The following is a 12,034-nucleotide window of genomic DNA, read 5'->3' as shown; positions in this document are numbered from 1 at the left end:
CACGCGTTCTGTTCTTTTGAGTTTTCTTAGCATGCATCATTCTTGATTTCAAAAATTCTCATCCCTCACCACCTCTCCCTCTTAAAACGATTCCTTTATGTTTTTGGCCTCTTCTCTTTCCCGTCAGAAGCCCCTCTCAGCCAGCCGCCTCGTCACTTAAACCACGTTTAGGCCATTTTCCATCTGAAGGATTGCCAGGGTTTCTTTGAACTATGGTTTTTGCATCCCACATTTCCCAGAGGAATATTTCGGAGATGTTTGCTGCGGGTCTATCAGGCCATGATCAGAGGACGTCTAATATCGTCCTTCTCAAAGGCCCCCGCTACTGTTTTGGATTTATTTGAAGACATAGCCTATTAGCATACCGAGACTAGAGTGTTAGCTCTTCTACTACAGGAAAACCAACAGGATGAAAAATTCATTTGAAACATCTTCCAAAAGAAGGTGCTTTCAATAATGCATTTGAAGTGATTGAAACTGCGATGCCTCAAAGAATTTGAATCATATGCAGCTGGCATTAAACTATATCTCTAAACGACCCTCTTTACCAGTTCATATATGCGTCTGTTAATTTATTAATTTCTTTATTCTTTTTATTAACTCTCTTTGTCATGGGAGCCCTGCATCGAGCAGAGAACAAAAGCATAGCATTAAAAAAAGAGAGAGAGAAATGCTCTCTCTCCATTGTGACCTGCTCTCCCACAGGCGGCTTGAAAAGCACATATCGCACCAGGGAATCTAGCTTCCTTTTGAAATTCATTTCATTGAGATGCTTGATAAAGCCTGAAAAATGTCTCCTAACTATTGGCTGACTGGAGTTTAGCAGTCATTTTCAAAGGCTACTCTATCAATATACGCTATATTACCCATCAGGTTCGTCCCTGCAGTTTGCCAGTGATTTATAATTGCCTTAATTGCTCCACTCACAGCCACTGGAGGAGATTAATCAAACCTTAAATTCAAAATCCAGTCGAGGCCAGTCGGAGGAACGGCCCTCGCCGCCTCCCGCAAAGGGCACATATCGCTTTTACTGCTGTTACTGTGGAATGGAGACTAACACGAGTGTGTTAATGCATGTCTCCCACGGTTACAAAATCATTAATCCCTGCCTAAACGGCATGAGGTTGAACGGCCACACTCTTCCAAATGCTTTCCATAGGCCTGCTTCACACATCATGAAAATAAGCATCAGTGCATGTATTTTGAATAGTATTTTTGTAAATTAACAATGAATCCCTAGATTAATAAAGGCAATGAAGAAATGTTGTTCATTGTTTGTTCATGATATGAATTATCTGGTACAAATTAGACTTTATTGTAAAGTGTCACCACACAAACAATTTTACATCACGAAATACTAATCTGATATTCTAAATATTTTTTAAAAATCATCATTAATTAATCTACATATCATTTCAAACCTGTATACTTTCTTTCTTCTGTAGAAGACGTATTGAAAAATGTCTAGGGTTATTTGTCCATAAAATGAAAGATGGGGCAGTTTACTCTTTCAGAGTGAATACAGAGAGTATCTCTTTCAGAGAGTAAATAGTGTTACTGTTAAGCACTTTTTACCTCCTGCAACGTGAACACCTGGAGCAGTAGCATCATTTGCGCTAATGATAGCTAATCCGCTCAATTAGCAAAGTACACATTTGTAATCTGGGCCTCTCTGCTAGCAGGCAAGTTTGCATACTCTTCATCTTCCTCTTGCAGACTAATGCCCTACGACATTCACAGTACTGTGGCAGCACACAATCCCCTGTGGTAACATGCTAACAGAGGAGCTGTTTCATCCGATTGTTTGCAGGCACAAGAAATGGCTTATTCTTTCCACATGTCCCTCTCCCTCTGTCTCTTACTCAGTCTCGTTCTGCCTCTTTCCGTCATTACCACATGAGACCGCATTCACCTATTTAGCCCATTAATTAGCATGAACAGTTAATAGTGCTTCCCACAGTCGCTGCCTCAGCAGTTTTTTCTCAGAGTTGGTGTCACCAAATCAATATCAAGTCGAGCATAAAGCACTGGAGGAACTCAGTCGTAAGAAGCAGGACTGTGCGGTCATGGCTGCTTCTCTCAATGATTTTTCTGTTAGAAGCAAGCCATCCCTGCACCAATATGCATAACACCATGTGAATTTTTTTTCTGTACTTTATGATTGTACGATATATGACACCAGTAAGATCAGATTTGGGTAACAACTGAGCACTGACGGGGCGTTTTACATCATCAAAAGAGTGCAACGGTCGGGTTTCAGAAGTAAAAATCCTATTCATTTTCTCCTTGCAGGAGCTGATTTTGAACAAAAATGTATAAACCTTTAAAGACAGACCTACTGTGACTTACGAGGTTGTTATCGGATGGCTTATGCGTTTGTTCTGTCAGTCCGTATTATTTCAATTTATTTTTTAAAGAATTCCTGTTGAAATCTGCATTACCTATGATTCCTCTGAGAAATCTCTACCAATCAGAGAATCGCGACACACAAACTCTTGAGCACCCACCCACTCCCATGAAGCACAGCGAATGATGTAATTGAGTCCGTTTCCTTACTCTATCAAACTTCTTAAATAGTTGCATGCATAATATGCATATTTTGCAATAATAACTCAAAATATATTATTTCTATATACAAAATTATTATCTTTAAATCAATAGTTTTGTATTTCTCCCGTTTTATTTTATGTAATTCGCAATACTGCATAGGATTTTAATTCTTTCCCTAATTAAAGCCGTGGTAACACTTTATTTTACAGTGTCCTTGTTACATGTACTTAGTAATAAGAAGACTCATGCGCTGTTTTCAGCGCTCACAGAAAGTTATTTTAATGTGATTTTAAACCATTCACGCACTGTTGTCTGTGCTGTTTCTGTGCTCTGTTAAAATAGCCTTGTAAACACAGTTGGTTAAAACGCATGTGCAACAGTGTATTGGATCCGTGCAGCTCTTAAAGTGACAGCAGCCTGATATTGCTGCTGCTGTCTCTATTATAACGTTAACAACAAACAACAAAATACAAAGAAACTTCACTTGCTGTTCTTGACTGTATACCTTTATGTGTAATGTATACTGTACATTTTATTCATAAAGTGCAGTGTTATTTTACTTTTGATTACAGTTGCTATACCTGAATACCTGAAAATCTTAAAACACTGTTTATTTCAATCGTATCTTTGTTCAGTTGTATTTTTACCTTTTTTGTTCAATTTTTTATAAGAATCGGAATCTATAAAATTCAGATGATACCCAACCATAGTCAGCATATATAATTACAGTGTAACAAGGGCACCTTAAAAGAAAGGGTAACAAGAAAGTCATGAAGTTTACAGTCTTTTTGTCTGATGTTTCACCTCGTAGCTGGTGGTTTTGGTTCAAGGCTTATTTAGACTTTTTTAAAAATCCCAATGGGAAAAATACTTCCAGAAAAAGTGGTTGGGCACTGTTGTACACTGTTGTGTCATCATTAACATACTAATGATAAATTACAATTACAATTACAACTCACAGCTAAATTACAATTTGTTGGCTCACGCTGGCTGAAAGAAGGATTTTGAGGTCATTTTTAGTACAGTTGTAATAATGAGAACTCTAATGAACATTGTATTTATCTTGCTTATCTTGTAGACAAGTTCTTCATTTGACACTGGAGGACTGTTGCTCAAACTTCATCTGAGGCTAAGATTCATTGCCAAAGCAATTAACCCGCTGTCGATCATGTCACACCAAGCAATCAAAGATAATTCCCAAAGTTTGTCTCAGACAGCAAAGCTGTGGCAGAAAATCATATACAGTAGTGTGCACTGAGCTTACGTGATAACACTCTCAGAATTCTCCTCACATCTCGAGGTGAAGGAAGAATGTGTCTAGGATCTTGAAGAACAGAAATTGGAAAAAATCAAATCAAAAAAGCTTGCAGCCGGTTGCAGGATTTTCTTGTTTGCTTTTGCTGTTCTTGTTGTTTTCATTTAACAATGCAGCATGAGTGCTTAGCATTTAGATGACATGTTTGAGGAGAGGTGCAGCAGATCAGATGCACTGCGTGAAGGGTTTCACAGATAGCGCCAGGCTTCCAGGGCAGAAAGGCATACGGGCAGGCGGGCACTGGAAAAACCAGCTCTACCCATAGAATCACGGGCACTGTCAACACCATTGTGAATGACTCGGTGACGAGCCAATCAGCACGGGTGCCAACGAACAGCTTAGAGTGCCTTCTGCATGCCAATGAATGTAGCGGCTCCAAGAGCCATGAGCTTGCCAATGAGGGACTCGAAGTCTTGAGGGGTTAAGAGGTTTTTATAAACATTGAATGAGCAAGTGGAAAGTTGGAAGTTTCTTCAACTTGATCTGAGAGTAAAGGCTTCAAAAAAAGCCCTATGAAGTGCAGAATACAGTGCTGGCTAATTTGAGGTGCTTTCAGAGCATAAACCAGACAGCAGAGGACTTGTATTACCACCATTAGCAGGGTTGAGAGTGTTGCAGACAGTCTGGTAGTGTCTGAGAGAAACTAACTAAAATCACTTCTAACTTGGCCTTATCTTTCAGTGGAAATGATGTATATGGATGAGTGGATGGAGAGAGATGGGTGGGTGGATGGAAGGGTGGATGGATGGAAGGGTGGGTGGGTGGATGGATTGTCTTTTGTGGGTCATTGTCAAGCGACAACCTTCCCGTCTCTCTCTGGAACACAGAAGTGACTTAAACTGCAATTCATCGACTGGCCTCTAGAGACAGGCTCCAAAAGAGAGTCAATCCCATAAAACCCCCATGTTAAAATGCCCAACATTACAGCAGAAAAAGAATATGTGTACAGCCTGTTACAAAAAGTGATTTTGGTCTATATAGCAAATTTTGCCCTTCATGACAACAGTGTGGGGGGTGATTTTAAAGTTCTGCATAATTAAGGGAATGGCCACTTGAGTGACAGGTGGGTTGCCACCGCTGTCACTACCATCCGTTTGTCTGCTGTCTGTTAGCCGTCACCTCAGCTAATCCCAAAAAATAAAAAAACAACTCAGCTAATCTCGGTTAACCAGGAGTGATGTGCAATGACGTGCTGCCAAGATGGAGATGGCCGGCTCCGCCCACTTTGGGCTTCAAAAATGCTCTTCAGAAACATACGGGTGACTTCACGGACACTATGTCCATATTTTTTTACAGTCTATGGTCATTGTCAAGATATAAATTTCAAAAATCTAAATTTCAGAAAGCTAAGTGGTAAATATTAACATTTTGACATTGCTACTAATCATGAAGGACAACTTGACTTTTGTTATTTTTAGTTTATTTTTAGGAAAGGGTTGCAACACTGGATAAATTCTCAAAAAAAGATGGTTTCAATATAATCTCAAAACACAAGCCACTGGTCAGATTCAGCTAAATAAATTATAACACAAAAATTAAAAATATCTATATTTTTTTTAAATGAACCAATGACATTTAAAATACCCTTATGGAAAATAACTTTTTTTTAAATGGTAGGAAAATCACAATGTGCACATTTGAACAGCATCTTCTTACTCTGAACTTTGATTTTGGGAGTATTTTTCCACAATCTTTTAGTTTTAGTTTAGTGTTTGACATTGATCATTTTATAATTTAATTTAAATGCATTACACTTAAATTCTTAATTACTTTTTTGGCGGGCAACTTGTTAAACTTATAACCTGGAAAACAATTATAAACAAATAAAAAACATATTTAGGTTCATATTATTTAAAGGGATACTTCACCGATTAGCACTAAGCTTTGTATCAGTAGAAACCCGGTAGTATTTTGGAATGACCGTGCTTCCCTCCCTCATGTCCCCGAGACAAGAGATTTCTGTATTGTGTGTCTGGAAAGAAATCGTCATTTTGCGTCATCTGAGGCTTTTTTGGACAGAGGCTAGAGACTACAGCCAGTAGGAGGCGCTAGTTTCGCATGTTTTCAATCTCACGATAAAACGGCGTCTTTTCAGTTTCGAGTCAACTAGTAACCTAGTTGTATCATTGCTTCTCTGTAACCGGTAGGCCTCGTAGGGCAGCGAAGCAAGTGCATTCTGGGAGTTGTTCTCTTTCATCCACATGAGCCAAAAATCCTGGGTTTTCTGGCTTTTCTCAGTCTAGAAGGCACCAACTTCTAAAATAATTTCACATTTCTACTACATAAATGACCCAATTTAAATACATATTCATCTTTCCAGTGGTGAAATATCCCTTAAGTAAATGGTTGTTATGGAATGATACCTTTTATATGGAGTTTCTTGACCATTTTAAACCGTGTCACCATATTTTGAGAATCACCCTTTCACAGTTTTTCATGTTATTTGGTAGAATTTTAATGATGAAACATTTCTGACATTTATTAATTGATATCGTAAGTAGAGATAACGCAGTCTAGTGAAATATCTGACCTCTATTTTCTTTCTCTTTTTTAATAGCCTCTGCCCAAGGAGCCATCCTAAAGGACTTGAGATTGCCGTGAGGAGGTGAGTGGTGCTTCAGTAAGATTATCTCTTATTTGCTTTTCCTTAGTAAGCCATCATTGTCTCTGAATCTAATATGCGATGACGGAGGTCTTCTAGCGAGCAGGTCCAAAGCAGAACAGCGACAAAACGTGGCGAACGACAAGAACACTATCACAGCGTTTGCTTTAAAGCAACATGACAGATACAGAGCAGAGGTACAGAGGTGGAATAAGGCAGAGCAGAAATCGAGTGGAAATCTTATCATTTATCCAGCCAATTGTGCCCCGGCGGCGTTGATGAAGTTGTGTTAAGAGTGACGCACCTGATCAGCAGAAGGGCTAAAGCAGGATTAGAGGGCAGCTGGGGGCGCCGGTTTTGCCGGGGATCGGGAGATGAAGGGAGAAGATGATGTCGCAGGACGTGAGCTGAAACCCAAAATCCCTTGCGCTCTGCCTCAGTAGCGATTGCAGATGGCCTGATGGTAGCAAAGAAGGAGATACGGTTATATTTAACAAGATATATTTACATGCCAGCTGTTGTTTGTCTTTCCGTCATGCTTCAAGCGATTCCCATCGAGTGTACATGGCTTGGGAAAGACTAGTTTTGCAGTGCGGGAGGATAATATGAGGACAGAAATTTGCATAAATGTATGTTAATCCTTGAGGCAATTAGCACCTGTCAGTTTCTGAGCAATAGCTTTCCAGTCTTTCCATTACATTGCAAAATAAAATGCTGAATACTGTTCTGTTATAATAATAAAGTAATTTAACACCAGTTTTTCTGTATTGAAAAGTGTCCTTTGGGAAACAATACCTTTTCACGCCAGTGTTATTCCAACAGTCAAACTTTTAACAAAAGCACTTTGTTAAAAAGCTAGTCATAAGGGAAGAGTTTTTATTGAAAAACTCCATTATAAAAGGGTCCAGAGTGAGCACTTAAAGAACATCTCAGAGGGAAGCTGTTGTGTAAGACTTCTAGGGCGGATTGTAGGCTTTGTGGACTCAACGGTGGTTCTAGGAAATGAAATTCCCTATGGCCGTTCTAGTCAGTGTTATCACCATTTCCAACATAGTGCGTCTTCCTCTCTCAAGAGAGCGCCACATGTATCACAAGGCAATCTCGAGTAGATGGAGAAACAGCAAAGAGAGAGAGCACCATAAATATTTACATGGAGAGGAATTGGAATGGACAAAATTGTGTTCCGATTTTGGCAATTACATTGGCGTGCATAAAAAATTGATCTGGGTAATGTGGGAGAATGTCTGATTTACAAATGAATTATAAATTCTGGGGATTGTTAGTTAAACCGCAATGAACTGATATGATCTTTTTTCTCTAACTCTGGGATTCTCAAACTTACTGCCATAAAAAAAGTGAAATAATTGCATAATTGTTTTCAATTCACCTATTTAGATGGAAACACTGAAAGCCTGATGGTTGCCTTGACAACCTGTTACCTTTACAATTATTGTTTTTGGAAAACATTTTGGCATTTCAGTGTCTTTTATAAAATTTTAGAGTTAATATAATTTATGCTCTATTCTGGAACTGGAACATTTCTTTTGCTGAAACTGTAGAACAGGGGTTTTCAAAGTGTGGGGCGCGCCTCCCCGGGAGGGTGCCAGAGCATGCCAAGGGAGGTGTGGAGAGTGGTAAAAAATTATAGCCTAATAATTAGTTTAAATTAATAAATTAAAAAAGTTAAATTGTTGTTATTCTGAAAATAAGGCCTCGTTTACACTGCAGGTCTTGATGCCCAATTTACCGTCCGTTTACACGTTCTTTCAACTGTATCCGATTCATGTGTTTACACTTGCCATACTATCTGAAACATTGCGCATGCTTAAAGGGTTAAATTCTCTTGCAGAGACGGACGAACGCGAAATATGCTTGATGCTAGCTCTGCGATAAAGGCCTATGCAAAGTTCGCCAAACATCACCATTATTATTAGCCGGAGGATGACGAAAAGTGCCATCATTGCAGCCTGCGCATATGTTATTGCAGTTATTGTGTGCGAGAGAGATCTCAGGACTGGTGGGAACATATTGTGTTTAAATATTGGCTTTAACGAGGAGCAGTGGGTCCAAAATTTTAGGATGTTGTGTCAACATTTGTCCACATTCCTTTCCTACGGGCCATCCGTCCCTTTGCAGTTGCGCGTCAGGGTTCTGTGGAGAAATTTACTAATCCAAAAAAAACCCTGAAAAGCTTGCAATGACTTCAGTCATTATCATGCTTTTCACTTTAGAATGCTGTTCCAAATAATTCCTTTAGAAGGATGTAGTAACACTTGAGTAATTACTATCCAAAACCTTACAAAAATCAATGACTTCAGTCGATATTAGGGAGTTATCATGCTTTTCACTTTAGAATACTGCTCCAAATAGTAATTCCTTCTGAAGGATTTGGTAATACTTGAGTCATTACTGGTGGGTTCCCATGAACCCACCAGTACCCACTAGAATAGAATTAATTATACATTATGCATTACTCTCATTAATTATGAACTGTATAGTTCTTTGTAGTCCTTTGGGAGGTATGAAAAAATAGTAGTGTTAGCTAATAGTGAACTACCGCATTCAAGTGAGCACCATTGCCTTCTAATTCAAGTTTCTTGTTAGTTAATATACTCTTTAAAACAAAGGTTCAAAAGGGGGCTTTTCACAGAGGTGTCAAAGAAGAACCACCTTTCAGTGAACAGTTCTTTAAAAGAACCATTTTTTTCTTAGTGTGAAGAACATTTTAATAATCTAAAGAACCTTTTTCCGCTGTAAAGAAACTTGTGTAAGGGGAAAGTTCCATGGATGTTAAAGGTTCCTTACGGAATCATAGATGCCAATAAAGAACCTTTAGTAGTTACTAGAATGTTAATATTGCGTTACTCATTTGTTCCCGTGTAGTTATCCATTAATGACGGAACAGTATTCTAAAGTGTTACCGAAAGATTCATTATGAACGAGCTGAGGACTGTACTAAAGCATGATTGTATTTAAAATAAGTGAATATCTTAGCAGGACAGCAGCTCGGAGGAAACAATGCTGATTACTGCACAGGCAATGTTATTTACATATTCAATTTTAATTCTCCAAATGTGAATTAACACTCAGGCAGACAACGGGTGGCATAATTATTCCCTTTAAAAAAAAACTGCCACACGATGCGCGCAGCCACATTGAAAGACCTGTGTGTAACAAAATAATCATTTTGCTAAGGCTTTCTTGCTAAAGAACACGTGCATTCACCCTCTGCCATTTACATTTTTCAAAAAGCATGCGCCTTTCAAAGCAGATGCTCTTCAGAATGCTGTCATATAAAAAATCATCATTCACTAAGTAAACACAAACAAAAGAGCCACACAAGATCAACAAACATGAAAAGACGAGGCAGGAAAAGGTAATGCATGTCGTTTTTTCTTGCCTTTGATCATGCCACAAAATGCATTTCCCTAATGTCCTCGTCGATGCTTTTCTCTTTGTGTGTGCACAGGTTTGCTGACATTCACAGGAGCGACGCCAAACAGGAATCATCCATCAGCCCCCACACATTTGTGTCCACCCTCTCATCTCGGAGCTAAAGATATCAGCTGCCCAAATCCACATCACCCTCAAACAGGAAATGGAACCCGTGCACCATCAGTCAAGCATCTCTACTGTTACTTGCAGGTCATCGAGTCCCAGCAGCCACCATCATCTCACAGCAGGGGACGTGCAACCTTTCTTAGTGAAACCTTGACATAATTCAACTGTTTCTGTTTTGATCTTGAGATACATTGGCTAGGAGAACATTTCACTCACTTTCCAGTTAAGCAGACAGAGAAGACTGTTCGTGCAAGATTATATAAGTTCCTTGTGAACAGCCTGCGAGGGTGTTGCTTAAGAACGATCTCGATGGACCCCAACTGCGTCTTCAGAGCGAGGACATGTCATCGACAAAAGGCCAAGAATGAGCAGAGACCTTTAAATATACACCAGAGATCACCTCTGTGTAAAGGGATAACGTGTTTTCCTTTCAAATAGAGAATTGAGAAAAGCGGACAAAGCAGCAGATGACTGATGTATCCTGTAGATTTGACCTCACGTGGTTTGAACATATGGATTGTGTGCTGTTGAGCTCTGTCTGCGAATGGCAATGCACTGATGCCATCAACTCTAATCATTGGTGATTTAAAGATTAGCAAACAATGTGTGGATGTCATCTGTCCCTTCCTCTCCGGGGCATCTCTTTCACTCTCTGCTTTAAATGTCTGTCTCTAATGGATATATCGTTTCTATCAATACTTTATTTTGACTGTAAATTGACACTTGCAATGGGATGTTGACCTAGATAGGAAATAAAGGGTGTGTCCATGTAAATGTGCACAACGCTTTGAGGAGTCTCTTCATGGGCCACGCTTATTCGCTGCTTAAAGTCAACATGAAGTCATAATGCATCGTTTTGAGTTATTAATAAATATTTCTGGTCTGATTGGTTATCTTATTATATAGTGCATCCTTGCTGAATAAAAGTATTAATTTAAACATAACATAAATGCGTAAAAACTTATGTTAAATGCTTTGCTGATTCATATTTTCAAAAAGGCAAAATTGACCTACTTAGTATATAGACATTGGTCTCATTGTGCAAAATTCATTGGTGCATGTTAATCCTACTTTGGTTGACGTCACCAAGTCCACTTATACCTCATCTAACAGGTGCCAGTGGCATTTTAGGTGTTGAGTAATCCTGCTCAACTGACTGCAAAATTTTAACCATCAATTGAATTGCAGTGGCTAAAACCTACATTATTTCCTGTATTTTAAATACATGGTAGAACTTAAACAGTGCTGTCAAATGTTGACTTCAAGTAAGTGAAAGATGAGTCTTTGTGTTTTGCTCTTTGTTTCCTCTAAAACAGTCTGCTTTTCACAAAGCACACAGATCTATTCTCAGATCGGTTCTCCACATGACCAGTGAAGAAGATCAATCCTTATGATGAATGTAACTGGTTTCATGTAGCAGAGAAAAAATAACCACTGTCCCGGAAGATGAAAAAGTAAAAGAATATGGTCACTTTCAGTGAACAGTAGTAATTCATCAGTCTCACGAGCTAGGCCCGGCTCTCTCAGTTGTGAATTTTAATGGTGTTTTTATGGTTCCTAATAAAGTCTGTTATGCTTCTGGCAAATATGCAGAGCACGACATCGCTCGCTTCCAATTACTGAGAAACTCAAGGAGATTCAGTGTTCATTCGTTATGGCGTATAGTTATTTAGGAATAGCAGACTATCTCTCTTTCTCTTTCCTTCTCTTATGAAATCTCTCTACCAGTGTATGTGGAGTGGAGTGACTGATTTCTACTCCTCCCTCATAGTGTTCCGTAATCACTCTTGTCCAGATCCATTCCAGGTTTTCTATTCTGAGTCATCGCTCGCTCCCCACTCCCTCACTGGTGAGGATCCAAGGGGTCCAAGGTTTGGCTGGTTTAACATGGTCCAGTTTGCCCCTTCTGGTAGATATTGTAACTACACCAACTGATCCTAAACAGCATTTTTTTGCTGGGGGGGGGTTTGGGTTCAAGCCTCAGTACCGGCAGGAAATGTATGTTG

At 39.2% G+C, this 12,034-nt stretch overlaps 1 protein-coding gene across 1 annotated transcript in view; it reads left to right on the top strand.

Moving 5' to 3' along the window:
* Positions 1-11,622, top strand: part of tafa5l (TAFA chemokine like family member 5, like) — a 48,597-nt gene extending 36,975 nt beyond the window's left edge. The window contains exons 5-6 of the mRNA XM_084087885.1: positions 6,423-6,470; positions 9,937-11,622. Of these exons, the coding sequence (XP_083944011.1) occupies positions 6,423-6,446 (24 nt within the window). The 3' untranslated portion in view covers positions 6,447-6,470; positions 9,937-11,622. The remainder of the gene's footprint in view (positions 1-6,422; positions 6,471-9,936) is intronic.
* Positions 11,623-12,034: the final 412 nt, after the last annotated feature.

The sequence above is a fragment of the Abramis brama genome (genome assembly GCF_963993115.1).
Source record: "Abramis brama genome assembly, chromosome: 16".
Classification (NCBI taxonomy): Eukaryota; Metazoa; Chordata; class Actinopteri; order Cypriniformes; family Leuciscidae; genus Abramis; species Abramis brama.
The sequence above is the reverse complement of the archived record's forward strand: the minus strand, read 5'-3'. Positions and strand labels throughout refer to the sequence as shown.